Below are 27726 nucleotides of genomic sequence, written 5' to 3'. Positions count from 1 at the left end.
GGAACCGATTCATGCCGAGAGTGGCGAAACAAACAGAATGGCGCGGAATTGAAACCGACATAAAGTTGCCTCAACCGGCTGGAAAATACGGAGGAAGAGGGAGGGAAACGGGAAGTTTGTGGCAAAACTACCGAAGAGGACAAACTTGTTCGCGGCGGCCACTAATGATGACAACATTACTGAACAGCAGTAAGAAGAAGGCGCTGTTTGTGTTAGCACTAGCGATGCTAACAGCTAACAACGGTCAGCCCAGCTAACGTTAGCAGGATGGCTCCACTGGAGATGCTAACACAAGTCTCAGTCTCCATAACAACGACAACTAGTGAGTATTAAAACTGTCACAAGAGTACAATTAAACTGAATATTGATCAATACCCACATTATTTACATCTATGGAGCACCAAGTAGTTTTGGAGCAGAAAGGAAAAAAATGAATTTAAATATTTACGATATTAATAAGGTTTTGTCAAAAGTGAATATACAGGTTATTCTCGGAGGAAATTAAGGTCCCAGAACACTGTTTGAATCTAGAGAGGTGGCAGGGTCCGCCACATATTAAACAAAATAAAATACTATAGTTGTGTTGTCCTTTGATTCAGTCTTGATAACAACAGTAATTTCTTAATTTAGCTAGAAAAATGAAGTTTGATAACATTTTCTTCCCCAAAACTACATAGTGCATTTTTAAGTAAATTTCCTACCACACTGTATGAAATTACTCAACTACAAGCTGCTTACTTTAGTAAAAGTATGTAAGTATTCTCCGCAAAACTTGATTTAAAGTGTGAAAAGTGAAAGTGCTCATAAGTAGACTGCTTAATCTAAATCTACAGAGTAACTATTGAGTAAAGTTATCAGAATCATTTAGTGGAGTGGAAGTGTTGAGTAGTAGAAAATGGAAATATTTAGGTGAATTGTAGTTAGTAACATTCCGGCAGTGGTTATTCTCAATACCACTGCCAGTAAAATGGTCCTTGTCGGTGTTTGATATCTGTTTTTAGTTTAATATCCATCCTGTGTTCATGTTTATATGTCATTTTACTGCTCATTTCAACCACTTTACAAACTGTTGGCTTCTTTAACCTACAGCAGTGCATCATGGTGTGTCAGATCATCATTAGTTTGTAGTGTGGCTGGACTGTGAAGAACCATGCATCTGTAAGAAGTCAGAAAAACAGCCTGTTTCGTGACAATGTAGTTTTCTGCTAATCAAAGAGGGATTTCTGCCTTAAATTCATATTCAGATAATCAACTAGAGCACAAGTTTCTTAAATTTGTACTGATGTACTGTTCTTGAGGAAATGTACTTAGTTAGCTCTGTGTGCGCGGGTGTGTTGTGTGTGAAGAGGACAAGTCATCTTGACTGAACCTGCCGGCTGCTGCTCACACTGGAGACTAGATAATGACCGAATTATCATTATTGAAAACTTATTTGTTAGACTCAACAAGTATACTCCTGTGTACTGAGTTTAGTCCTTTCAACTTATCTTCTATTATTCTGGTTAATCATTCTATTTAATAATACAAAAGTTAACCTTTTGTTTATTCACCTTTTTATTTGTTCACTTCTCGTCAATGTAATACAATCATATCCACCACAATATTCAATAAATCTGGACACATTTACTGCTTTACTTCATTTAATCGCAACAGGTTACAACATTACATAGCATGAAAGTAACGTAAATCTTTGGCATTTACACCACAGTCTACAGCTGATTTTATTATTTCGAGTGAATTAAAAAGAAAGCGACAGCAGTGAAAGCTCCACACCCAAATTAACCAATAATAGACAGGAGTGTGATGATGTCATTAAGGCACACAGATGCTCCACATTAGGCCCATAATCTTAAACATCTGTCTGTCTTCTACTTCTTATGTCAAACAGTAGAAAACCTCCAACCGCCAACTCAAGCGAGGTCACTTCAATCACAAACAGCCGTTAACTGTAGCAGCTGTTCACTACTTAGTTCAGTTAGCCGCACAGCTAGCGGTCCAGGCTGTGAGCTTGGGGTTGTATAATGAGACAGAGCAAGGCTGGGGCTAACATAGTTAGCATGCTAACTTCAGTAGATATCTCTGCAACATAAGACACCGACATCTGTAACAAAATGTCAGAACTGTTATTTCTCCAAATTCTGTTGATCATTTTTGGTATTTTTTTATGTATCAAACCGAATATAATTACATACTGCAGCTTTAAATCAAAGTCTCTATATTTTCTCACTACTGTACAACCTAAAAATTGATTTTGAGTCAACTTTAACTCAGAATGCAATTAAATATGTTAAAAAGGGCACAGTTCACTTCAGTTGGCCAGTCAGTCTTTGTCAGTAAGTCTTGCTGGTGTGGATGGTGGTACAGAGCCGGACTGTGTGGAGGACTGTTAGGTGGATTCTACCTCTATTGACTCCAGTTCTAAAAGTGTCCTGCCGTCTCGACACAAAGTGTACTCAGCCATGTTGGGGAGTCCGTGCACCACGCAGCAGCTCAGGGCGCTGCAGAAAATCTCCATGCCACAGGCCTCAGACCACGTATCTGTCATCACGTCGTAGTACTCGACGTTATAGGTGGTGCTCAAGCCGTTGAAGCCGCCCACAACAAAGAGCAGATCGTCGAGCACTTCGATGCCGAAGTTGCTGCGGGTGGTCAACATGGAGGACACTCGGTGCCAGGTGTTGGTGCAGGGGTGGTAGGCCTCGGCGCTGCGCAGACGGGCGCTGCCATCAAATCCACCGACCTGTGAGGGGAAATTTTGAACAAATGGTGTTTAAATGACGATGGAAACACTTTCTCAGCCCTCATTGAACAATCCTACAAGAAAAGCTGGCACAGATTCATTCTCAAGAGGTTGACATTTATGTACTCACTGCAAAGATGAGGTTTGCATATGCAATGACACCAACTCCACTGCGGTGGCTGTTCATGGGGGCGATCTCAGTCCACTGGTTGGTTTCTGGGTCGTAACATTCACAGGTTTCCAGGCACTCAGTCCCATTGAAACCACCGCAGATGTAGATCTAGGAAGAACAGGAAGGACATAAAGTTATTTAGCACTTCTCAACTTCAGATGCTGACTGTGTTCCTTGTATTAAAGCAAATAATACAGAAAACTGTTTACACCATTCTAAGATAACAAGTGAATTACAGCTTAGAACCAGCAGCGAGTCACAAATCTAATAGTCCAACTGAAAAATAAATTGCAGCTGATATGAAGTTATTGTAGCGGTTGTCTGATAATAATATAAATTGCAGCACAGATCAGATTGTTGAGATCACTTATAAGATTATATTTATCCAATTGTTAAATCGATTTGTGAATGTCTGTCTCAACTCACTGTTACTATTATTATTATCTTTATTGACAGACTTGAGGCCCAGATACTATTGAACTGCTGACCCCTCTATCCCCAGACTCACATCACAAATCAAATGATTTTAAGAGTTTATTACGTAAGGAAAAACTTTGCAAACAAATTGTGACAAATTCTAAATCATTCATGAATTCTTGTGAATTCAGTATTATATGCAATATATTAAGTTGTGTCTTCACTTGTGTGAAGCGTTTTCTGTTAAGCTTCTGCATTTTACTTTACTCTGTTTGAACACACTGTTGCAACTGTTTTTATTCACATTAAATTTATGAAAGGAAGGCACGTAAACACATCAAAATTGCTAATATAAGCAACTGATTTGTCGTCCCTGAAGAAAGGCCCCAGACTCCATTAAAAAACTGAAGTTTTGAAAATTTAAATGTTTAGGTTGTCTTGATAATTCATCAAATGTTATACATGCAGATATTTCTTTATTTGTATAAATAATAATTGTTCCAATTGATGCTACATGTTAAGAGTGAGGAAGTCGGATTACTATTGGTCACTCACGGGGTGAACCGATGGGTTTTGAGCTGTCCACCTATGATCAGATCACTCAGGATGGATGTTAATAGAAACTCAAATTAGCAATGTTCCCATCAGCACTGTTCATCTCTGTTACGAGTCCCAGCTGCTCTTTCACTTTACCCACCTTGTCGTTGAGTGTTGCACAGCTGGCGTCGCTCCTGATCTCATGCATGCGAGTGATGACAGTCCACTGGTTGGTGTCGGGCCTGTAGCGCTCTACAGTGCTGAGTCGTACATGTCCATCATAGCCTCCCATGGCATAGATGCACCCATTCAGCACAGCGACGGACACATAGCAGCGGCGGTAGTGCATTGGTGCGACTTCCTCCCAGGTGTATGTGGACAGATCCAGCCTGCGAACACTGTTGAAAGACTCCGCCCTGTCAAAGCCACCCACACAGTAGACGTACCCGTCGAGGAAGGCGGTGCCGTGATAGGCACGAGGACGCTCCTGCTCGTTTGTCAGGTTGACCCAGAGGTCAGCGCGGATGTCGTACGCCTCGACACAGTTGGTTGGATCAGCTCCGCTCCAGCCTCCGATGGCCAGCAAGACGGCGTGAGGCAGGCGAGGACGAGCGACAGGGTCACGCATGTCAAATGCTGGTGAGGTGAGGCTGCTTTTGTTTTCCAAGATCTCTGTCACCATTTTGAAGCACTCAGCGTTGCTCCTCACCAGCTCATTGGCCAGCACAGTCGTCCCCAGTTGATCCTGACTCATCAAGGCCAATCGGACCTACGTGGAGAAAACAAGAGAAAATCTTTGAATTAAACTGCAGTGGCTTCACTTTTCCAACCCACCAGCTCTGCCCACTTTGTGTACAGTCTGTAGTCTAAGATGACTTCAGCTCTTAGTGTGTTTGTCGTGGGGCTACAGGTTTGAAAGCACCCAGGCGATCATACAGTATTGATATTGTCCTGTCAGCCAAATTCAAGTGAAAGCTAGTGGCAGAACTTACCTTAGACAAGAGCTCAAGCAGATGTTCTGTTCGTTCCTCCGGTCTGTTGGTGATCCAGTGAAAGATGGCCTCGCACACAGTATTCTCCTTTTTCACATTGAGGTCGTCTCTTCCTAGGATGTCAGTGAGTTCCTGCACAGAGAGATACTGAAACTCCTCAGTGGACATCACCTGCTCAAAGTGATCAAGGATGAACTGGAAGGCCTTGCTCTGCAGCTCAAAGCAGGGGAGGATGCTGGTGAACTTCCAGATGCCGATGCAGTTCTCCGGGCAGAGCCGCTCCCCCAGGAAGTCGCAGCATGCTTGTACAATCTTCATTACGTTGAACTGGTCGGCTGCTAGCAGCAGCTCCTGTACGTTGTCCACCGTCACGGAGAGAGAGTCGGTGTATGCAAACTCAATGATGGCTTGCATCATGGCAGGAGACAGGCCGTGGATGTTGAAGTCCTTCTTGTCTGCAGCTGACCAGCGTATGAAGAGAGCTCTGTGGGTCAGCATGAAAATAAACCGTATTCAACATCTTTCTGTCATCCTCACACAAACGATTTAATAAATAAAACTAATAAAATACAGACTTTGCTTATCCCGTGTGAATGTGTGACTCAAAACCCAATGTGAGGAGGTTATTTCTGAGTCACATGAGGTCCTGCGGTAAAACTAATGTTTGATCACCACATTTTAGGAATCATTGGGATTAAATCAACTTACTTTTCCATTTTGTATTAACTGGAAATTCTACATGTGCTCATGGACATCATTCTTTTTTCTCTTTTCCCTTATTAAGTAAATATTATTCAGACTCTTTTTATTGAATTATTAAAAGCACTGAGAGATGAAATATAGATTAAAATTAAAAATTAATCCTCAATGTTCAACTGGCAGGGGAAAAAAAAAACTTAATTTAAACCTTTATATCTGACTGTATGGACAGACAGGGAGCCTGCACCATGATTAAAGTTATACTTTTGAATTCTCTTTTAAAATATTTTGTCTATATTCTTCATCAGGTCATTCATGTCCTCACTCTTAGGTCAACTTGTTTCATCACAACTGCTGACTGCATGAATCAAACCAGTTCATCTCTTATTGTGAATAATCATTTTGGTTTTCTGCTTATTTAAAGGGATGTTCATTTATATTCTTTCGCCCTGATATCAGATGTCTGACTCACCGGAAGTACGAGCTGCATTCACAGAGGATGATCTTGTGGACCTGAAACTCCACGTCCTGGACTCTGATGACGGCATCACAGAAGTGACCCTCCAGACGGAGATCATTGAATACGTAACCTGTCTGGGGTGAAGATTTGCTTTTGTCAGTCATCTTTAGTAGGTTAGTTTAGTTTCCCTCAGTATGTAGATTTGTTTGTCTTTAGTGTCTCAACAAGTTTGATGATGGAATCTCATCACATCGTCATGACTACAGTCAATTCAAACTGTGAAATGTTATGGTTACAACCATAAAACCACTCAAACATATTATTATTATTATTGTTGTTGTTATTATTATTTAATTTGTACATTTTGTTTTTATTTAAAATGGTCCAGTCGAACAGTAGCTGGATAATGTTTTATCAAAATGGACTCTCTTTTGCTCATAAACAAACAAATAGGTGTAAAAACCCCGACGATGGTTCATGTGATAAATATTTTTAGTGAAGAAGTAGATTGATGAGTCAGTAGAAAACCTCAAAACAATGAAAACAAGATCACGTTTGTAACTACAAGTAAAACTGAACTATTTAACAGACAGTATCCATGTGTTGGAGTTGTTTTCATATGTCATCACTCTGTTTAAATAGTGAATGTTTGTGTGTTTGTGTTAACATTACGATCATACATCCTCTGTCAAAGTCCAGATTGACTCCAATCAGATGAAACATCTTCCCCAAGAGAGTCAGTAGTTGGCTGATGGGGGGGCAGGCTTCATATGTACCATCTGAGAATTTTATTTCCCACCTGTCACCTTTCCTCTTAACAGACTTTGCAGCTACAACCAGCTCAACATCCCAGCTGTGAAACCCAGAGACAAAGCCCTTCCAGCCCAGCACAGCAGGGTGGTAAACGCAGAATCTGTCCCTCTGCACGCCTCACACTGGTCAGATCTTCAGACATGAGGAGTTCTGAATGAGCAGAGTTTGGATCCAGAACCACAGGAGTGTAGGAGACCGTCTCCTTCATCTTGTTGCAGATGTTGTAGCTCAGGTTGCAACATTAAAACTGGGGCAACTCACCATCACATTGTCTGTGTTTTTGGTATCTGGAACTGTTTCATATGGACTCTTCAGTAACTCAGAAGAGACGCTAATGTATGTAACATCATTTCTCTGACGCTCTCCTTCCTTTTAAGTGCAGTAAACCAGGTACAAGTTTCAGTTTCCTCATATTTATCACCCACACTTTTATCAGCTCTTGCTTCATAGCTGCAGAATATTTCAATGAAACCATTAACTTGATTCATATTTGACAGTTTAATATACGATGAGGAAATCCAACAATGCTGTTAGTTATTCTACAAATAAAGAGACTAAAATAATAGTAAATTAATACACATCACTGCCACAAGCCCAAAGAAGTATTTATTTTAAAACACAAATTCATTAGCCAACCAGACTGTTGGACAGTTTGTCATTGTTCTGTGTGTGCATGTGTGTGTGACTCATTTAACCTTTATTTAACCAGGTGAAGTCTCACTGAAGTCAGTGATCATGTTGATGGATGTAGACAACAGAACCAGCATCATAACAGACTCTTTGATACAAAATGAAACGCTGAAATAAAAGTACTGTTTGTTGTAGTATAAAGGTTTTGATTTACACTCGTGCACAAACATGACTAATGCAGTTACAGACTGAAGTGACTCACAGTGTTGTTAATGTGCCTGGTTCTGATTTTTATTGATTTGTTTGTTCCTGAAATGTCAGACAGCTGTTAGAAAATGCAAGATATATAACGCTAATTAAATATTGGAAACGAGGTCTGAGGTGATTCAAACAGAATCAATACATTATTTGTCTCTCTTCATTCACTAACAAAGTTTTTATAAGATCCTTTCTGGTTCCCCTCATCTTTTGGCGGGAGTACCAAACTCTTGGTTTACTGTTTTATTTTTATTTTTTAAATGGATTTTATTGATTTTTATCTATACAAAGCAGCTTACTGGCTTTTAAATGTTTAATTTTAGTTTATAATAACGCATACATCATGTTTGTTTCTCCGTTGTTGTAGCTGGCATTGTTAACTTACATCGCCAGCTAACGCTAGCTGGCTAGCTAGCCGGCTGAAGGCAGGACGGAAGTGTTCCCATAGCAACCAACCAGATTCCAGGAAGTTTACCACAACTTTCTTCAGCAGTTCCCTTTTATCTTCATCACACAGCAATCAGTCAAGTTAATGCCTTTATTTTCTTTTTGTTTATATGCATGTTTTAAATGTATTGTTATAAAATATTTTAAGGTCGAGAGGTCTCACGGGGCAAAACCGGAAAAGGGCGTGGCTTCGGCACTAATTGGTTCCTATGGTAACAACGCAGCTCTTCCTCTATGGCTAGCTAACGTCAGTTGGCGGTGTAAACTAGCAATGCTAGCTACAACAATGGCGAAAGAAGCAGGATTTAAGCATTATGATAACATTGAATTGAATAGTATGGTTATAACAAAAAGTCAAAACAGTAGGCTAAGAGCTGAGGAGGAAGAAACGCCTCTGCTTCTACTGACAGGATCAACCCAGCCCGCCTCTTCAGACCACAGCACGGTGAGCCGCTCCCAGGTCAACCTGCTGCAGCCACACCTGGAACCACCTTCACTGCTAGAATTACTCCCTGAAGGAAAATATGCGGTTTCTCATCAAAGTGGTATGGACAGTTTAGGTCGTAACGGGCGGAATCAGCTAACGAATTAGCAGGAAACAACAAACTTGTGAAAACATCAAACTTCCGCTAAAAATGCCAGTTAGCTAGCAGTTATACGTGACAGTCAGTGCAGGGGAGCTTCATGTAACGTGGATATTACGACTACTTCGCCATCCTGAGGAAAAGGTGAAAGATCTTCAATCAAGGTGAGTCAAACGCACCCATCTCCATCTGTCTGTCTTCTTTTCCTGTTGTTAAATTACCCTCTGTGTATATTTTGCTTTGCTGTGCTGCTAACACTGAGAAGTAAAGTATTAATACCACACTGGAAAAATACTCAGTTACAAGTAAAAGTCCTGACACGTTCATTCATTCTTCAGGGAATAATAACTAGATCTTGTTGGAAAAAATGTTTTACTTCTCAATAGGTACTTCAACTTTTGGTGCTTTAAGCACATTTAACCTTCAATGTGTATGTTATTTTACTTACATGTGATTTTTAATGCAGTACATCATGTTACAGTGTTGTACCTTTACTCAGTGTGAGTGTTTCCTCCAGCACTGCCGCTGGATATGAAACATGAGACAGAAGTTGTTTTCTGAGGACGAATTCAGAGACTTTTCAGACATCTTTCAGAAACAGAAGAGTGTCTGTGAGACAAACAGAGGTCTGTGGTCAGCTGCGCTCTCTGGTGGAGCAGAGAGGAACTGCAGCTGGTGCAACACTGCTGCAACACACCTGACACACACACACACACACACACGCACACAGATTTGTGCAGAGTCATAGTGATGTGAGCTTGAGTCATCGAGCAGCTGACACTCACAGAGAGAGTTCGGTCTCCTTCAGGATCTGGGTCTGTCTGACTCACCACTGTGACATCTGAGTGGGTGTGTGTGTGTGTGTGTGTGTGTGTTTATATTTAACAATGACTAAGCACCTTAGATCGTGACCGACTCACCTGTCTCACTGCTCTGCTGAAAGTGCCTCTTCTGGCCTGTAAACAGTCTGATGTCAACAAGATAACATCTGATTTACTGGATGGAGGAGAGGAGTGTGTGTTTGTGTTTGTGTGTGTGTGTGTGTGTGTGTGTGTGTGTGTGTGTGTGTGTGTGTGTGTGTGTGTGTGTGTGTAATCCAAGTCCCTCGCCCTCCACCTGTCCTCCCCCTCGAGCATCAGATGACTCACAGGCAGCAGGTGAAGAGAGAAAAGAAAGAACAGATGTGGAAAGAAAAGAAAAGAGGGAAATAAGAGGCAGAATAAAAAAACAAAGAATGTCTGAATCATTGTTGTGGAGGTGATCAGAGGGAGAGGTGATGAGTCACTGTTGATATTAGATAGCGTTCAACTTTGATCTTAATCCTGGAAAACCGTCTGACACAATACAGCGCTGCTCTTCACTACTTTAATTACAGTAATGAGGCACTGCATGAATCACTGCATGAGAAGTGGGATTTTCATCAGTCGTTACTGTAAACGATGATGCAAACTTGCTTGTTCTGCTGTAATTCACATGAGTCTATAGAGAGAATTTCTGTTATTTTAAGTGGATCACTGACTTTCTGTTCAGATATGGACTTTTGTGTGAAAAAAAGTTAAACATGCTTTCCCTCCAGTTTTACCATAGTAACATTTACCAACAACCATGTTTCTCCAAACACACAGGATGAATGATGACAGTCCTGTGTGAACTGGCACATCATGATCTGGTGTTGGTGTCTTTAAAAACATCTGTTTTCTGTTGTCAGACAGCTGAAACATTAAGAAATCTGATCACATCTCACAACCAGCAGTCAACAGCTGTGTGGTGAGAGTGATATCAGTACGGAAGCCCTGAGGGACAAGTGAAGGGGTTTTTGTCTGATCACATTTTAAAGTGTTCTGGTGGAGAACAGATCTGATATGATGCTCATGAGAATCTTTTTAAGTTCCAAAAGTTTTGTTCATGTCGAAAAACAACTAAAACATTTTTTCTCTGTGGCAGTTTTTTTTTTTCCATGTTTGAAAAATGAGTCAACCTCTTTTGTGTCTGCATCTCGTGTTTTTTATCGTGATGTCAAGAGGAAAACGTTCTGGCAGGAGAATTTCTTTTTTTTTCTCATGTGTGAAACTGACTGAAACAAATTTCTATTTCTTCTTATGTGCCTTTCAGTTGTGAAGCCCACTGATTTTTTTGTTCCAGGTCACATTTTTTTTTTTCCTGAAAAGTTGAATTTTTAAATTTTTTTTATGTCAGACTCTCATATTTTTAAACTTTTAAAATATTATGAAGTCAAGTGGAAAAGAAAAAATCTGGATTCAGGATATGAGACAAAAACCATCGATGTTTTCTTCCTGGTGTCTTACTGTATCACAGTAACATTTCACTGCAGTAATGTGGAGAAATTTCACCTCCAAAATGAATAAACTGTGTTTACAGTAACCCGACCTTTGACCTGATCAAATCAAAACCAAATGAATGTGTCTTTTTCCTTTTTTTCGTGTCAATCTCTTGTGTGTTTTTTGATCTTTTTATATCAATTGTTTTTATTTGTGAAAAAAAGTTTTCTTGTTGGCAAAAAAAATATATTAATGTTTGAAATTCTGGTGAAAAAAAATGGGGAAGAAAAAATTCCTATGTGAAAATGTGTTTTTTTGTTTTTGTTTTTGTTTTTGTTCCCTCCTGAAATCGAGTGAATATTTTATTTATTTTTTAACAATGAACACATGCAGAACGTGTAAAACAACTCTATCTTCATATTGTGGCTGCTGAAGAACAGACGCTTCTGTTCTGACAGCTGATGTTCATGAAACCGTCACATCACATCCAGGAAATAATGTCAGTAAATACAAAATGTGTCTGTTGGTTTGTTGGTTTGTCAGATGGACAGATTTCTACAAACCCCGGCTGGAGGATGTTTCTCAGCCCAGAATAGAGCACATCAAGTCTTTGTGAGTGAGTACGGTTTGAAGTGTATCTGGTGACCTTTAATCATAATTAAGCAGTTATTGTGGCTGAACACTGGGTGTCTGGTTTTATAATGAGTTTCATGATAATAACCTCATGCAGTATCTGTGCCTCCAGTCTCAGCTCCAGCTCTCTTGCGCCCCCCTGTGGAGAGTTTTGGCTCTGTTGTTCATCGTGTCCTGCAGATTGAGTCCTGGTGTCTAAAATGCAGCCTGGAGCAGTTGGTTACGTAACTGAGGAGCCCAGATTATAATCCCACGACCGTCCCCTGTGACATTAATCCCATCTGATGGAGCTGATGACAAAAGATGTGACGTAGGAATAAAGATGTGATGAGACGTCAGCGTGAGGCCGTGGCTACTTCCTGGAAGTCTCAGTAGAAAAGATGTTAGTTCAGTGTCAGAGCTGCACAGCTCAGATCGATGTGTGAATCCAGACACAACTCAGGTCAACAAGTTCATCTGTGTGTGTGTGTGTGTGTGTGTGTGTGTGTGTGTGTGTGTGTGTGTGTGTGTTTACCTTGTCCTGGCTGCCGCATGTGAGTCCCACATGGGAAATAATTCACTGGAGTGACAACACATGATGAGAAGAGAGCGAGCTAATCATAACTTACAACTGACAGACTCACACATGGTGCGTTCACAGTAACCCCCGGAGAGTGTGGTGTTTGTGTGTGTGTGTGTGTGTGTGCGCCCTGCCCTGGCCTAAATTACACCCCGAGGATCATGGGTAATCACTGAGGATGTTTAACCACAGCGAGTGTGACTCAGAGACACATCTGTCCTGTCGGGTTGTTTTGTTGTGGATGAAGTGATGAGAGCTGCATCACACAAGTTATCACACGTAAACCTCAAAACAGAGAAGAAAACTATTTTTATAAAAGAAAAAGAGCAGATTGTACTCGGACAAAAACATGATTTTAATCTGATTATCAGGGAAGATACTCAGCAGTTGTCTGATTATCGGTATCTGTGATTTCTCTCTTGGACTGCTGATAAAATAAATCACTTTAAAAATGTGCAATAGCCTAAAAACACGTATTAATAAGGTCTGCAAAGCAACTAGTTACTAAATGTATAGAGTGAATGTCATGCAGAGGAAGTTTAAACTGAAGAACAGTTTTTTGAGTAAACTAGATTGATATTTATTTCATCACTGGTTTCATTTTTACTGTAAATGAATATCGGTCCTAAATATCAGTTTTCAGTCTCATTGATTTCTAATAATTCATATCAGTTGACCTGTGTGACCACACGGAATAAGGTGACTTCACTGTATCGACTGAAAAGAAGACTTTTCTTGTGTTTGTGTTTCAGGTGGTTTCACACTGCTGATAATCTGCTGACCATCAGAACTCTGTCTGGTATGTATGAAGCTTATTAGAATCATATTTTGGTATGAAGGGACAGGATGCAGTCAGACGAGCTGTGGTGCGAAGTGCTCCTGAGCAGTAAGAACACGTCTGGTCGGCCTCGAAGAAATGAAACGGGGCAATTTTAACTCAACGTCTGATGATAAATGAATCAATATTGAAAATAACGCCCACCAAGAATCATTAAATTTTCCTCTTATCCTTTCAAACTTAAACGCAAATCGTGGATTTCACTCTACAATAAAGTCAATCATTGATCATCAACAGCAGCTTCTTCCTGCTAAGGTTTAAAATAAAGGAATAAAACATTAAGTTGATTAAGATAAAAAAAGAATAAATGATGTAAATTTTGAGTGATTAAGTTAAAAATACCAAATCTTTTTTATCTCATCATCATTGCCTAAATATTCACACAACTGTGAAGTTGCGACACTTATTCATGAGACCGTACAAACAACTGTGTCAGTAATCACCAGATGAATCAATAATACAGATAATCCTAAATAAAGCTTGTAAAATGTTTTGATGCTGAATCACTCCTATTATCAGCAGAAGGCTCACAGACAAATCTTTAACTAATGAAAATATCTGAGCAGCAAACTGATGAATGTTATAAATCTACTGATCCGAGAGCAGAATGAGCTTCACGTCTGTCAAACTTAGAATTAAACATTGAAGACTAATTTATCAAATGTTTCCCCACAAAAAAAGAAACAAACATGCAGCTAAACGTCTGAATATTATTAGTTCCAGCTACAACAGTAAACACAGGACAGGAAAGAAAACAGTACCACCAGGATTGATGAATCAGTTATCATTATTATTATTATTATTATTATTGATCCCACAGCGAACATCAAAAGATGAAAAACAAAACATTTCTACATTCTGTTGGTTCAAGTCGTCCGTGCGTCTGTTTAGTTCTTCGTTTGCTTGTCGACAGTCAGACATCCAATCAGGTTTCAGATCCTCGAACATCAGGAAGTTCACTGGGTTTCCTCCTTTAAAGCTTTTCTACAAAAATATGACGAGTGACGGCCGATGGCAGTGTCAGATCTGATCACGTCGTCTGATCAATAAATCAACAAAAATACAATCAGGATATGTTTACATACATTTTATATATAGATTTAGATCTCTCCCAGAATTAGAAGCACTAATATATACACACACACACACACAACACAACTGCTGTCTGTCTTAATGGGTCCAATCAATCAATCAATCAATTGAATATCAGAAGCTCTCAGATTGTTCAGAAGGCAGCGTCACTGTCTCGTCAACAATATAAACACTTAAATCAGCTGCAGGGAATCATGAAAGACACAGAAATGTTTCTGAGAGCAGGCTGGGACCAGCTGACCAAAGACTGGACTGCATTTCCCAGCATGCAGCAGGTCTCTGCTGGCAGCTCTCCAGCAGGGCCAGAGTGAGAAATACTGAGGTCCCAGTAGAGCCCGACGCAATGGAGACAAATGTTTGATGAGCCGCCAACCAAACTCCAGTCAAATTTTTGAGTATTTAAAAGAAACAACAACAAAACATTATAGTTTCTTTACACATTCAGGAACGTAATTCTAGTAGAAATGACTAAATTATCTTTATTGAACTTTAGTGTGTCGCTGGAAATGTCACAATCAGCTTTGGTCTAAAAAAAGATCAGAAACGGTTGAATGTTGAGCAGAAACAGGAAGTCAATCAACAGGAATTTGAACATTTTTATGATCCTTTAATTGTTTGAAACTATTTTTAAGCAAATGTGCCAAAAACAAACAAACATCGGTTCTAGATTTTCAAATGTTTTCTGTCTTTGTGTTGTAAAGTGAACATCTGTGGACTTTGGATAAATCACTTTTCTTTTAAATACTGTTCTCTGATATTTTTAGACCAAATGTTTTACGCATTAACTGCTTAATTAAAACAATCATCGTTTGCAGGCTCCTTATGTCAGTTAACTCCTCAGCAGAAGCTCCGGCTCTGCGTCCGAGCACCTTCTGGCCGCAACTTTCAGAGGCAACACGGCGTTATTCAGTCTGAAATCCAGTTTGGGAAAAGAGGGATTAAGACTTGATTCTTTAAGTTAACTTATAATGCTAATTATTTAAGATGAGCAGTGATTAAGAGGTCTGGAATCAGTTTACTGTGCACAAGATCCGAGCCAAAGAGAAGAGTGAGGAGATAAAACATCAGATTTAACAAATGAACAGATCTACATAGGATCCAAAATAGAACCAGCTACTGGAGCCCAACCGACCTCTGCAGATAAATACAGTTTAATTTAAAGCAAACACAAAGTCCTCACAGTCCTGCGCTCTGATTGGCTGTCGGGAAACTCAGAAGCTGACTGAGGTGGATTTCAGGGCTGAATTCAAACAAACACAATCTAATTCTAGTGGAGTTTTTGTAAACCAAATGAAATCCTGTTTCCATAAAACAGAGAATTATTTTAAGTGTGTTAAGTTGCTGCTTCTTGTTTTCCAATAGTTGAGATGGAAACGCAGCCATGTTGACGGAGAGACACGGGAAAGATCTTCGTCTGTCCACCTGCTAGAACATCAAACTGACTGTTTGACTCGGTGACGAGAGCTGAAACAAAAACCTGATCATCTGAATATTGATTGTCACGGTAAAACTTCACGTGGAATTTCTGCTTGTTTCAGTTTACGTGACAGTAACGTGAATATCTTTTTAACTTCAGGAACATGTGACCAACTGAAACTAGGTTTTTGTGGGTGATACTATAATAATAATAATAGTGCATATACATTTTTTTGATGAAGAGCCATTAAATTTGGTTCAAACAGAATTGTGACTGAACATTTTAGTGTGAAAATACAAGTTGTCAGTGATCTCTTGGACACCTTGTCTGTAGGTTAATTTAAACATGGAGATTCTGTACTGACATTGGATTGGTCTGATGACTCATCAGCTGACATCATTTATACCAACTGGATGTGTTTGTGGCCCAACTAGTGACAAGAAATGCCAAAAAATATTAATGTTAATCCTGTGGTCTTATAGTTGGTCTAATCAGTTCATCTTGTTCACAATCCTTAACCACCAAATGTAATGGTTCCTCATCAGAACAGTCCAGTCCAGTTATATGTTCCAACATGGCGGCGTGTTCCTGTAACAGCTGATAAACCTGCTCTCAGACATCACAGATCTGTACGTCACTTTTCTTTATATTCTGCTTCTCGTCGCTCGCTGTGCTCTCAGGAGTGACGTCAGCTGGAGTCGCAAACAACAGCGTCGCCTCTGAAAGTTGCAAACCAACCCGTCGTCTTCTTTGTTCTTCCTCCTCGTGTTTAAAAGCTACTTATTTACACAGTAAACCAGAGATTCGTACACAGTAACGTTTTTAATCCTTTCTCACAAACAGGAGCTCTCGACGGCACCATTTGGCATCCCAGGAGAGGAAACTGTCGCCGCTTGAAGGTGAGGGAATCCAAATTCTCTTCAGTTCAAATTTCTGTGCGGTGCAAACATCCAACCTCCTCAGGTGCTCACGAAGCGTCGTTTGTTCGAAGGTATTTACATTCTACAGACACAGTCGACGGTTTATTCCACAGTCACGAGCGTCTGTTTGGTGTTTCGACTCTTTGAGAAACCGAACAGTCACCGTTCAGACACACCGGACCGACACTGACCCACAGCCAGCCAGTTCACGCCTCCACACACCATGGTTCAACCACAGCGGGAGCCACTGGGCTAATTACTAAACCCCACCCGTCTGAGAGTCTATGCAAAAAGGCAAATCAAACACACCCCGGACTGAAGAGGATCTGAGACACTAAAGCTTCCTGTGTGGCTGATTAACAAGCCACGTAACGATCACCTGACCAGGAAGTGAGGACGAACTAAAACAATCAACAGTTCTACGGGTAAGACTGCGTCAGACAAAAACTTTATGCACAATCCAAATGCAAACATGAACTGAAAAAAGGCAAAAGATGGTTGCTGCAGCAACAGGAAATGACAACAGAGTCTCAAAGAAAATGTTTAAAACAAACAGAAATCTAAACGGCCTAAAAGGAAGCAAAGTTTTACAAAATAAAATAAGACACGTCGAGCTCCAGCGATCGATCAGTCCAGCCTGTGTTCAACAGGAAGTCTGTGTGTCCGACTCTCTGAACACACTCAACAGTAAACCTGCAGCCGTCAGCCTCATTTGTGATTGGTCGGTGGGGGCAGGAGAGGGGCGGAGCGATCGTTGGTGATGGTCCTTTTGAGTTTTATTCCTCTGATCTGGGTCAGCATGTCTCCTCCTCCACCCTGGGGCAGCTCCGGGTCCTGGTCCTGGCTGGAGGGTGGAGGAGCCTGGGGCTGGTAGTGAGCTCTGTGGTCCACACTGGGGGGCTCTCCCTGGGAGGCAGAGGCCTGGAGCTGGAGCTGCAGCTGGGCCTGCTGCTGGAGCTGCAGCTGGGCCTGCTGCTGCTGGAACAGCTTCTGTTTCTGCTGCTGGTACAGCTGCTGCTGAAGGTCCTGTTGATGTGGCAGCTGCTGCTGAAGCTGCTGCTGCTGCTGCTGCAGTGATTGTTGATGCTGGAACTGTTGCTGCAGTTGCTGCTGATGTTGCAGCTGTTGCTGAAGTTGTTGCTGCTGCTGCTGTAGTTGACTGTGCTGCTGCTGATGATTGAGTTGTTGGTCGATTGTCTGCTGCTGATGTACTTGTTGCTGATATTGCAGCTGCTGCAGCTGATACTGCTGCTGTAGCTGCTGCTGCTGCTGTACTTGACTGTGTTGCTGTTGATGGTTTAGCTGGTTGATTTGCTGCTGTTGCTGTAGATGTTGCTGGTACTGTCTCTGTTGTAGCTGCTTGGCGTTGCCGCCCTCTGGTGGCAGGGAGGGTACAGTGGGTACAGGCACCGGGATGGGCATCTGACCAGGGACCAGCTGGTAGTACGGTGATGAGGAGGAGGGAGGTAAGGCACTGAGGCTCTGTGTGGAGGTGCAGAGTTTACTGTAACCTAAACCTCCTGCTCCTCCTGCAGAGGGCGCTGTGAAAACATTCTCATCACTCCCTCCATTTCCTCCGAGCGCTTTGAGGGGGACCTGCGGGGTGCTGATGGGGATGGGGACCCCACCACTGATCGTGCCTCTGCGGAACGCTGGCTTGGACGACGGTTTGCGCCTGATGGTTGCCGTCTGGGACGGCAGCTGGCGGACGGACCTGCCCATCAGCTCGGGCTCGGCCAACAGGCTGACGGTGGAGGAGGGCCGCTTGGACTGAGCAAACTTCCTGTACTGGAAACTGAGATCGGAGTTCCTCGGGATGGTGGAGGACTTGTCGAAGTCTGACTGGTTGTTGCCGTGGGAGAGGTGATGTAGGGAGATGGAGTCGGCGTCTCCGTGGAGAGAGATGGACTCGTAGTCAACTAGAGAGAGAGACAAAGAAAATATTGGACTTGTGTTATTTATTATCTTGATGACATTTCACAAAATGTTTTCATGTCCCCGTCAGACAAACAGAAGCAGCAGAACACACGATCACATCAGTGACTCATCGGTCGACGTGTGATCAATTATAAGATGCATCGTCATGGAAACTCTTATCTAGAACACACGACCCGATCAGTTGAACGTCACACACATACACAGATCCAGCACAATGTTCTGGACAATGAAATTAACAACAGACATCATGTTCATGGGAATGACGTAAAACTGTACAACATCATTAAAGGCCAAACAGACACGAGGTGCGGTGATGAATAACATGTACAACACTGCTGACTTTGTTTTATGTATATTTGGATTAGGGATGCACATTTTAGGTGATTTCTTTAATCAATAGCTGCTGTAATTAATTATTAGTTAAATTCAGAAGTTACTTTTTGTTGTCTTTGTGCACATCACTTAATTCTTACAGAACAATTAATCATTAACATTTCTAGTTTTTGACTTTTTGAGTGTAAAGGTGTGATAATTGTTAAATCACTGACTAATCAAACATGTTATTGGAGACTCTTCATGTCTCAGCAGCTCACAGTAACAAACTGCTGCAGAAAAGGAGGATTTAAACAAACTAACAAATAATAATGATCAGCAGTTTTTATCATCGCTGAAACATTTAGGTCATTTTCTTATATTTACTCGTTACTTCACAGATTCACATCATTCAGTGTTGACAGGTTATCATTCATTACAGTTATCAGAGAGTGTTGTTGGACTGAGACCAAAAAGGTTGATAACTTTAATGAAGACATGCGATGAAGCCTCGAGGAGGTCAGAGTGCAGACAGACAGGCTCATAAACAGGCAGGTAGTCAGAGACCTACCATAGAGGGGAGGGTCTCTCCTTACAGCTGGAAGAGAAGGAAGGAAGTTTAGCCAAGAAAACACAAAACTACAGACAACCAGAGAACCAGAGAGTAGAGAGAACACCAGCAACACAGAGATACAGAAGAAACTAAATGAGACGACAGAGTCAGAGTCAGACTGATCACCAGCAGAGGGCGGCAGAGAGGACAGTTCATCACTCAGTGTGTTCATGTTCTCATCCAATACTTCAGACTAGTTTCTATATGGATCACAGACTGCTTCATAACAATCTCTTGTTTTTTTTTCTGTGATTGCTGAATGAGGCAGAAACTTAGAATCAGTTTGTAAAAACACATGACGTCACTGAATCTCTCTTTGGGGGCCAGACTGTGGTGACAGGAAGTGCTGAAGTCAACGGGAGAAACACAAAAAAACTCAGCTTATCTACGTCGTTTGATTTCTGACAGAGAGAATTCAAATGATTAACAGGGCTGATAATACTGTGATGAAACGGTTCTACTTCAAACAGGAGCCTTTCTCAAACGAAATTGAGGAAAAGTGTCAATTAAATAAAAAAATCAATGTAAGTCAGGTTTTAGTCTTTCTGTTTGTTTCTCCCATTGACTTAAATACAGCTGGACCCACAAATCTGACACCAAAGTGAGATTCAGTGATGAGATGATCCTTCCTTCTTTTTTGAATTCCTTGGTTGTGTGTGTTTTTAATTGTGTGTGTGTGTGTGTGTGTGTGTGTGTGTGTGTACTCACTGTGTGTGTGTATGGTGTCCTCGGAGCAGGACGGGGTGGTGGTCTGAGTGCTGTAGCCGCTGGAACAGTGCAGAGAGTCCCTGCTGCTCCGTGGGGCGTCCGAATTCAACGCACCCAACGTCAACGCCAGCTGATCCCGGGCCGAGCACGACTGCGAGGAGGAGAGGATGACGTCATTTAACATTTTAAGAGAGAGGAAAAGAACCTGTACACCTTCTTTTTTTTTCACAGTCATACACTTTATAACTAGAGACGCCCACTTCAGTTCACACTGCACATGCTGTTTTGAGGAGGTTCATGCTGGGAACCAACTTTTCAGGTTCTGAGCCACTTTAACCAGGAGAGGAGGTAAAAGGAAACAAGGAGGGAGGAGGGGAAAAGAGGAACAAAGAGGAGGAAACAAGGACAGAGATGAGGGGTGGACAAGAGGAGAGGAAATGAGGAGGAGGGAGGAGAGGAGAAAAAGGAAAGGAGAGCATGGATAGGCTGAAAGAGAAAACATGGAGAAGCGAGAAGAAAAGAGACGAGGGGAGAGGAAAGGAAGGAAAAGGTGATGAGGAAAGAAGGAGAGGAGATCAGATGAGGATGTGTCCTCCTCTGGCCTCCTGCTGCCCACCTGTGTTTCATGTGGATTTCTAATCAGTCTGAACTCCTCAGGTGTTGTAATTATCAGTCAAATGTTTGTTCTGAGCTCGTCTCTGACTCTGTTTGTTTGTTACCTTCCCAGACGCAGACATGGCCCGAGCTCTCTCTCCGTGGTGCGAGTAGGCGTGTGGAGGCGCCAACAAGCCGTTCTCCGCCCCTCCGCTCCCCCCAGCAGCGAGCTGATTGGTGGAGCCGACAGCATCCTGTCAAACAAAAACCAGACGGTCAGTTTAACGATCAGGTTACGTCAGTGTGAACAACACGACGTCACAGAATAGAATCCCATGAAGCCGACGTGGAAGTCCATCAACACATCAACAGTGTCTCAGACAGCAGGTACGAAGACGGTTTAACATCACTGAATCAAAGACGTTTATTTCCTCGTGTGCATGTTATAAAAGATAAAGTACTTTTTGAAAATGATGTTGAGATAAATGCTGTTTACTGTATGAAGCTGGACTTCTACACTGGCTGCAGGTCTGAACATCAACACAAGAGAGATTCTGCTTTTTTACTCCAAAGTGATTATCAACAAATCCCACAAAAACAACCCCACAACTATTAGTCCATCTATTAAAACTAGACACACGTTTCTTGTGTTTTCTAATGAAGATTTGATGTCTGACAGTAAACTAATATGTAGTTTTGATTGTGGGATTGTGTTTGTTCAAGGTTATGAAGGAAACACGTCGGTGTGACTCACTGATGTGTTTTTGAGTAACAGTGGCTCAGATCAATAAGATTTATCATAAAGAGACCTGTTGGTGGAGCAGTTTGTCGTTAATTTTGGTTTTGTGGGATTTGTTAATAACAAGAAAAATACAGAATATCAGGAAACGCCTCCGCTGAGTAAACCAGACTCTGTGGTTCAGTAAATAACTAAAGATATTGTGTGATTAATCGAGAACTTTGGAAATAAACTCAATTTAAAAGGTCCAGTCTGAAGGATTTAGTGGCTTAAACAATGATCTTTGGTTTGAGGTGATTGTAAACTGATGAAAACATTGTTCTGAAGATTATAGTCACTTCTGAGTCACGTCCTCAGTGGCAGTGGAGACTTTGTGTTTCAGCTAGTAGATCCTCTTTTATCCGACACACTGGACCTTCAGCACAAACAGAACTGAAACGTGTCCATCTTGAATACACAAGCAAAGGAAACACTGACAAGACGCCACTGACAGCAACAACAACCCCAAAAACAGGAGAGAGAAGTGACGAGGAGGGACGAAGGCTGGTTGAGGTCTGCAGGGCGGGACGAGGCGATCACATGCGGACAAGTTAGATATACAGCGAGGAGGTGCCACATATTGATACTGTCGACTGATTAAGACTATATAGAATAAGGAGGAAAGGCCCTAAAAATGTCTGGAGAACAGCGTATCCTGTGATACTCTGCAGCTGTTTAGTCAGAAGACAAAACAATTCAAAGCTCCAACGATTAGTCAGTAAATCAAGTGGCATAAAAATGATCAGCAACTATTTTCCATTCCTGCCAACACTGCAGTCTCCCTGTTCCTGATGCTTTCTCCTGCTGTGCTCCTGAAAGGCATGATTTCAATTTAGTTTATTTATTCTGATGCTCTCTAGTTTCACCTTCAGGTTAGAACCATCAACCAATAATCAGTCATTGGATGAAGAATGTAATAAATTAAGTCACATTCAGACTGACACAAAATGACGGACGGATTCATATTGTAGATACAAACAGACGTAACAACACGTTTAAAAGAGACACTGACGAGGCAGAAAACACACCATAAACACACAGACAGTCAGGCAAACACTTACACAACCCTGTCACTGTAAAACAGAAACACACACACAAATGGACAAAGTTTTGTGGGAGAAAACGAGAAGTCAAATCCAGGTTTTATGAGGTGAAACCGGAGCTGGATCAGAGATAAATGAGGTTCACTGAGACACGTGGAGAGGATGTGACCTGATGGAGACGTGAGGAACAGAACGTCTGGACTCGTGTGAGATGGTTCAGACCGATGGAGGACAAACGGTATAAACACAGGACGGTGCTCGGGTCGGGAGGAATGTAATAGTTTTTTCTCACGGTGGTCATATCCCTGCGGCTAACGCGGCGGCTCGGCGCGGGGCGGGGCCCGTGGCCAGCGGCGTAACCGTAGCGACCACGGCTGCCCTGACGGCCGAGGCGAGAGGGGGAGTTCCCTTCGCTGAGGGACCGGCCGGTTTCGTCACAGCCAATCGTCAGATAGGGGGAGGAGCAGCGCTACACACAGGAGAGGGTTAGAGCGGTGTGTGTCGTCCTCAGCACGGAGACAAAGCTTTTATTTTGTAGGGCCTCAAGGCCGGCAGACATTTTGAAGTGTGGGGTGGTAAACGAGTGACTGTTTGAGTGAAATGTTCCTTTAACATACTAAACATGTTGAAACAAGAGTTGGCATTTAAATGGATTGAGGCTTGAAAGCAAAGATTTGAGAAGTTCACTGAAATAAGATAATTCTCTGTATGGCTGATGTGCAGCACATGGCCAGAAGTATGTGGACACCTGAACACAGAAAGCATTAATGACCTGCAGAAACAGTCGCGCTCACAGTCGTCAGCCCAGTTTACACAAACTGTAGTTATGAAGTTTAAAACACACTATGCAGAATTTTATTGTACGCTGTAGTTTTACGATTCCTGTTCATGGAACTAAGAGTGCTGAACCAGAAAAAAAGAGGCCAGACCAGAAGAATTAGCTTAAATATTTGGTGTCCATATACTTTTGTCCCTTTGTACTATATTGTACATCAACACAGGCTCACTGTTGAAACATCTAACATGTTATATAATCTTATGAAGCAGATAAAGAGAAGCATCTACAATTCTAGAGAATTTTTTTTTTAGATAAAAGTTAAAATACTGCACAGAAACAAACTGTGTGTGTGTGTGTGTGTGTGTGTGTTACCTGGATGTGTACTCCATCGACAGCACAGCTGATAGAGTCCAGAGAGGGAACGTGTCTCACTGATCCAGACTGGTAGTTACTACAAACAAACACACAAACATCACTGAGGCGCTGACACACTCTTCATTCACTCGTTGATGCAACACATCGAAACAACACGACACTGAGACAGTGAACTGAGACTCTGCAGATATTTAAAGACGTCTCAACAGAAGCAAACACACAAGAATTTTGATTAAATCAACTGATTATTTATTCTCTGATCAGATTGTATCATAATTATTTCAAACAAGATTTTGATGTCATCTTTCTCTATTTAACAGTGTTTAATTCCTGCTGCTGTCTGTACACGTTCAGTTACTGTGACTTTAGTTTAAAATTAAATTAAAAAGCTAAATTGAATTGAATTGTTTCTGAAACAAACTGATAAGTCTTTTCTTGTATTCTTTTTAAAATGTTCGTATTTCCTTTTGTCTATTTAATTAATTCTTGTATGAGTAAGTAAGTAATGTTAAACGTATCAATGCATCTCTGTTCGCCTGAAATCGTTTTCCTGTTGGTCTTTGTTCCGTCTCATTATCAGCTCGTCTCCTGTGAAACGAGTGAAAAATGAAAGGTGCCATTTAAACAAGTGTGTTACCTGCTGATGCTGCTCTTCCTGGACAGTGTGTTGCTGGGAGACGCTGGAGGGGTCTGATAGGTGTAGTTGAAGTCAGAACCTTTCAGGTCCAGAATCACCTGAGAGACACAAACACAACACATGATAAGACAGGAAGTCTTCCAGATGTCTGACAACCAATCACCATTAGAGAAAAGTCGAGGTGTTATTCTGTCCCACTGAAGACGCGTCTCTGAAAAAGTAGTTTTTAACAGTCATGGAGTTAAATGTGCTACATGTGGCCTGAGGGTGGCGCTAGAGGAAACGTCAGAAAAAGGAAGCGGAAGAGGAGGAGGAAGAGGAGGAGGAAGGTACCTGCTCGCTGGCTGGTGGGAGTTTATTGGGCTCAGCTGTCAGGTTGGTCAGATCCTCCAGAATAGTCTGCAGGTGAGTCACTTCACCCAGCATGTTGATCTCATGGTCCTGCACACACACACACACACACAATAATGATCAGTGTTTCTATCGTAGTCCAACAGTCTGTACAGGTGGATCCATCTCACACACACACACACACACACACACACACTGACCAGGACAGGCTTCAGCATGGTGACGAAGCTGCAGTAGCGCGCTCTCTCTTCAATCAGCGCTCTGCACACGGCTCGCTTCTCCGTGTCCTCCAGGACGGCGTAACGCACGTTGACGTCCTGCAGCGCGCTGTCCAGCTGACCGCGGACCTCGTCCTTCCCTACAGAGACACACACACACACACGCACACACAGGTGCAGGTGATGAAGAGCCGAGCAGCGAGAACATCATCTGGTTCCTGTTCACACTGAACATCACAGACAGGTCACAAAACCATAAACCTGAAATCTAAATCTGAACCTTCCTTTGTTTTTTTATGGTTTTATGAGACACAAAACAACCAGCTTAGATTCTTAAAGATGTTCTTTTATTCTGGTGATTTACAGCGAGTTGTGTTGAAGTTACCGACCAACAAACACAACGACACACCGTCAGGCTGTGAGACCCAGATCCTACCAGCAGGAGGCAGCACAACACTACTCATGTTGCTGTGATCACAGGAGGGAAGACACAAAGGCAGGCATGTACACACACACACACACACCTACACACGCACACACACAGTGGTGAGTGTCAGCTGTTCGTCACACACACGCTGTCTGACCTTCTCGTCCTGTTTAACCACCAGTTTGTGTTGAAATGTGAGATCATCAGAAAACAGCTTCTGACCTACAACACGTCTCAGCCTGTGTTCACATTAATTCGACCACCTGATCGACTGATATTAAATCACACAGCTACTCCAAGTTTCAGCTCCTTAGTAACTTCACGACAGTGAAGCATCTGATGAACGCGGAGAAATGGTGATACTGTAGGGAAAGAATGTGAATTTGAGAACCACAGACAGATGAGACCTCACTCTCTCTCTCTCTCTGATGTGATTTACTACATTGTTTACTGGACTCCACCACTGGCATGTGATCCAGACCGGCCTCATCGTACGATCCCCGTCCTGAAACCAGAACATGAAACGCACTGAAGCGCTCCAGAAAACTTCCAGTCTTTCTTAGAAAGAGACCAGAGGAGCCGTCTGACTGTGGAGCGAGGACATTCTGTGGCTCTTCCATCACAAATGTAACACATGTAACACATGTAACACATGTAACACATGTAACACCCTCCTCTTCATCGCTGCCGTCCATCACACACATGAACCGGCCGGTTACATGTTCAGCTGTCGCACGTCGTCAGAGTTTGGACCTTCAGTTCCTCGACCGACAGTCTCCATCACTTCCTGAACACATACACCAACATTTAACATTCGCAAAAGGTCGCGCTGATGGACTTCACCCGATCCAGCCTGAGCCTGGTGGGTGTCAGACCTGCAGGTACAGAAGACAGACGGAGCTCTGACCCTCCGGACCACCCAGGTGTGGAAACACCCACTCAATGTAAAAATAAGTCCAGAGACGGAGGAGGGAGAGCTCAGAGCTCCACCGACACGGAGGAGTTTAAGTACAGCTCAGAGCTGCAGCCTCCATCAGGGTCTCATTAACCACATCTGAACTTTACGCTCCTTTAAACTTCCACATCTGAAAACAAAATGTACTTTTTACTCTTTTACTAAAGACCCTGAACTCTTCTTCCACCGCCGTTTCCCACCTTCACATGAACGCGGCGTGACTGTTTTGGTTGAACGTCTGATCTCTGGGCTTTTCTGTTCACCTGATTTCAGTTGAATTGCTCTTTTATCAAACGTCGAGGTGTTTTTCTAGCAAACACGGTCAAAACAGAACCTCTCTCTAACTTCAAGAGGGAGACGGAGGCAGAGAAAACAGAGACACAGGCAGTAAATCCTGCGGAAAACAGAGAGAAGCAGTTTCCACAGCCCAACACACACACACACACACACACACACACACACACTGCAGACTTTGTGTCGTAAAGCTCAACGTAAACACGACCTGTTCTCTCAGGTGTGTGTGGGAGCGCGGGGAGGACAGAGGGTAATTTCCACGTTGCAAACAGAAGCTCAGTGTCGGCGAGCTGTTAGTCCGCCTGACGTCTGGCCGCTGTGGAAACACACGGACAGGCTGCGTGTTGTCGGACTGTTTCTACAAGACTCTGGATCCAAACCCACGAAAACACAAAGACCTGATCTCAGAAGCTGATCTGCACCGAGTCGACTCGTTCTCTCTGTTAGAGGTGAAACACAGTTCAGACGAAACGTATTCTCACCTGAAATGTGCTGCAACACCTCACGTCCACAGAGCTCTGATGTGGCAGTAAATACTACAGAAGTGCCTGAAGAGCTGACAGACGTAACGCCTCGTCTCAGCCAGAGTCTTAATAATTTAATCCCGACTTAATTCTATTTGAGACAAACACACGTCACAAGCCAAGTTAGTATGAGAAGAGTCTCTTCCATCACTGTCAATCAAAATCAAAACCCTCGTCTCCACCCAGACGTCCGGTTCAGTTCAGGGCTGCACCAGATTTCACTTCAGCATCGACGTCGAACAGTTGAATCAAACAGTTGATGGAATGTCGCTCAAATGGAAAAGGCTGTTGAACAAATATATATATTTTATGTGAGATTTATTTTAAGTGTCTAAAACACGTCAGCTGATGGTCATCGACTGCAGGTTCAACCTCACATCGAAAAATCTCGACTAGAACTTTAAGTTGAGCTCACTGATGTCAGGAAAATAAAAACATAACATTTTATTAAGTTATATATCAGTAAGATGTTTAAAACGTGCTTTTAACATTTACAAGAGCATCTGTTTAATTCATCTCTTCTGTATATACAAGTCATTCATCACTTTCCCCTTTTTTATTTCTTATTTTCAGCACTTGAGAGTTTTATCAGCGTGTAACATTTAGACTTCTCTGCTCACACACTGGATGTTAAACTATATGACTGTGACGTTTCCCTCTCGTGTTTCCTGTTGATAAAGTTTGAGCGTCTTCA

The 27726-nt window shown here is 42.2% G+C and overlaps 2 protein-coding genes and 2 long non-coding RNA genes across 14 annotated transcripts in view; 2 read left to right on the top strand and 2 right to left on the bottom strand.

The window, feature by feature from the left end:
• The first annotated feature begins 183 nt into the window (after positions 1-183).
• LOC119021854 lies at positions 184-20922 on the top strand. Of its 10 annotated transcripts, none has more exons than XR_005075773.1 (9): positions 184-322; positions 6017-6190; positions 6839-8913; positions 11572-11640; positions 11774-12043; positions 12973-13019; positions 15513-15654; positions 16411-16466; positions 20786-20922. It is a non-coding gene; the product is annotated as an uncharacterized LOC119021854 (long non-coding RNA). The 10 variants fall into 10 exon arrangements; XR_005075772.1 differs by lacking the exon at positions 20786-20922 and adding an exon at positions 20088-20225; XR_005075768.1 differs by having other exon boundaries at positions 15513-16466.
• Positions 1612-6321, bottom strand: LOC119021851 (kelch-like protein 10). Its single transcript, XM_037102391.1, has 5 exons — positions 6030-6321; positions 4859-5342; positions 4027-4635; positions 2871-3020; positions 1612-2740 (listed from the first exon to the last, which is right to left on the bottom strand). Exons 1-5 carry the CDS (start codon positions 6179-6181, stop codon positions 2387-2389), a joined length of 1749 nt encoding a protein of 582 aa, XP_036958286.1. The 5' UTR covers positions 6182-6321; the 3' UTR covers positions 1612-2386.
• Positions 13828-27726, bottom strand: part of mtss1 (MTSS I-BAR domain containing 1) — a 59892-nt gene continuing 45993 nt past the window's right edge. The window contains exons 7-14 of one of the 2 annotated variants that reach the window (XM_037102389.1): positions 24815-24972; positions 24597-24704; positions 24264-24361; positions 23624-23702; positions 20778-20906; positions 20059-20209; positions 19309-19335; positions 13828-18406 (exon numbers count right to left, since the gene is read on the bottom strand). In XM_037102389.1, coding sequence (XP_036958284.1) covers positions 17196-18406; positions 19309-19335; positions 20059-20209; positions 20778-20906; positions 23624-23702; positions 24264-24361; positions 24597-24704; positions 24815-24972 — 1961 coding nt within the window. In that variant the 3' untranslated portion in view covers positions 13828-17195. The remainder of the gene's footprint in view (positions 18407-19308; positions 19336-20058; positions 20210-20777; positions 20907-23623; positions 23703-24263; positions 24362-24596; positions 24705-24814; positions 24973-27726) is intronic. The other variant, XM_037102390.1, reaches the window with a different exon arrangement.
• On the top strand, positions 24984-27489 carry LOC119021856. The gene is made up of 2 exons (XR_005075778.1): positions 24984-25076; positions 25199-27489. It is a non-coding gene; the product is annotated as an uncharacterized LOC119021856 (long non-coding RNA).

Source organism: Acanthopagrus latus, chromosome 6, assembly GCF_904848185.1.
Source record: "Acanthopagrus latus isolate v.2019 chromosome 6, fAcaLat1.1, whole genome shotgun sequence".
Lineage (NCBI taxonomy): Eukaryota > Metazoa > Chordata > Actinopteri > Spariformes > Sparidae > Acanthopagrus > Acanthopagrus latus.
Note: the sequence above shows the minus strand (reverse complement) of the source record. Positions and strands in the feature narration are given on the sequence as shown.

Bases quoted from the DNA above. Each gene is read 5' to 3' on its own strand.
- LOC119021851 (XM_037102391.1), bottom strand. From the start codon at position 6,181: ATGACTGACAAAAGCAAATCTTCACCCCAGACAGGTTACGTATTCAAT. The intron at 4,636-4,858 runs GTAAGTTCTGCC...TTCTCCACGTAG, and splicing joins TGCTTGAGCTCTTGTCTAAG to GTCCGATTGGCCTTGATGAG. The intron at 3,021-4,026 runs GTGGGTAAAGTG...TGTTCTTCCTAG, and splicing joins GTGCAACACTCAACGACAAG to ATCTACATCTGCGGTGGTTT.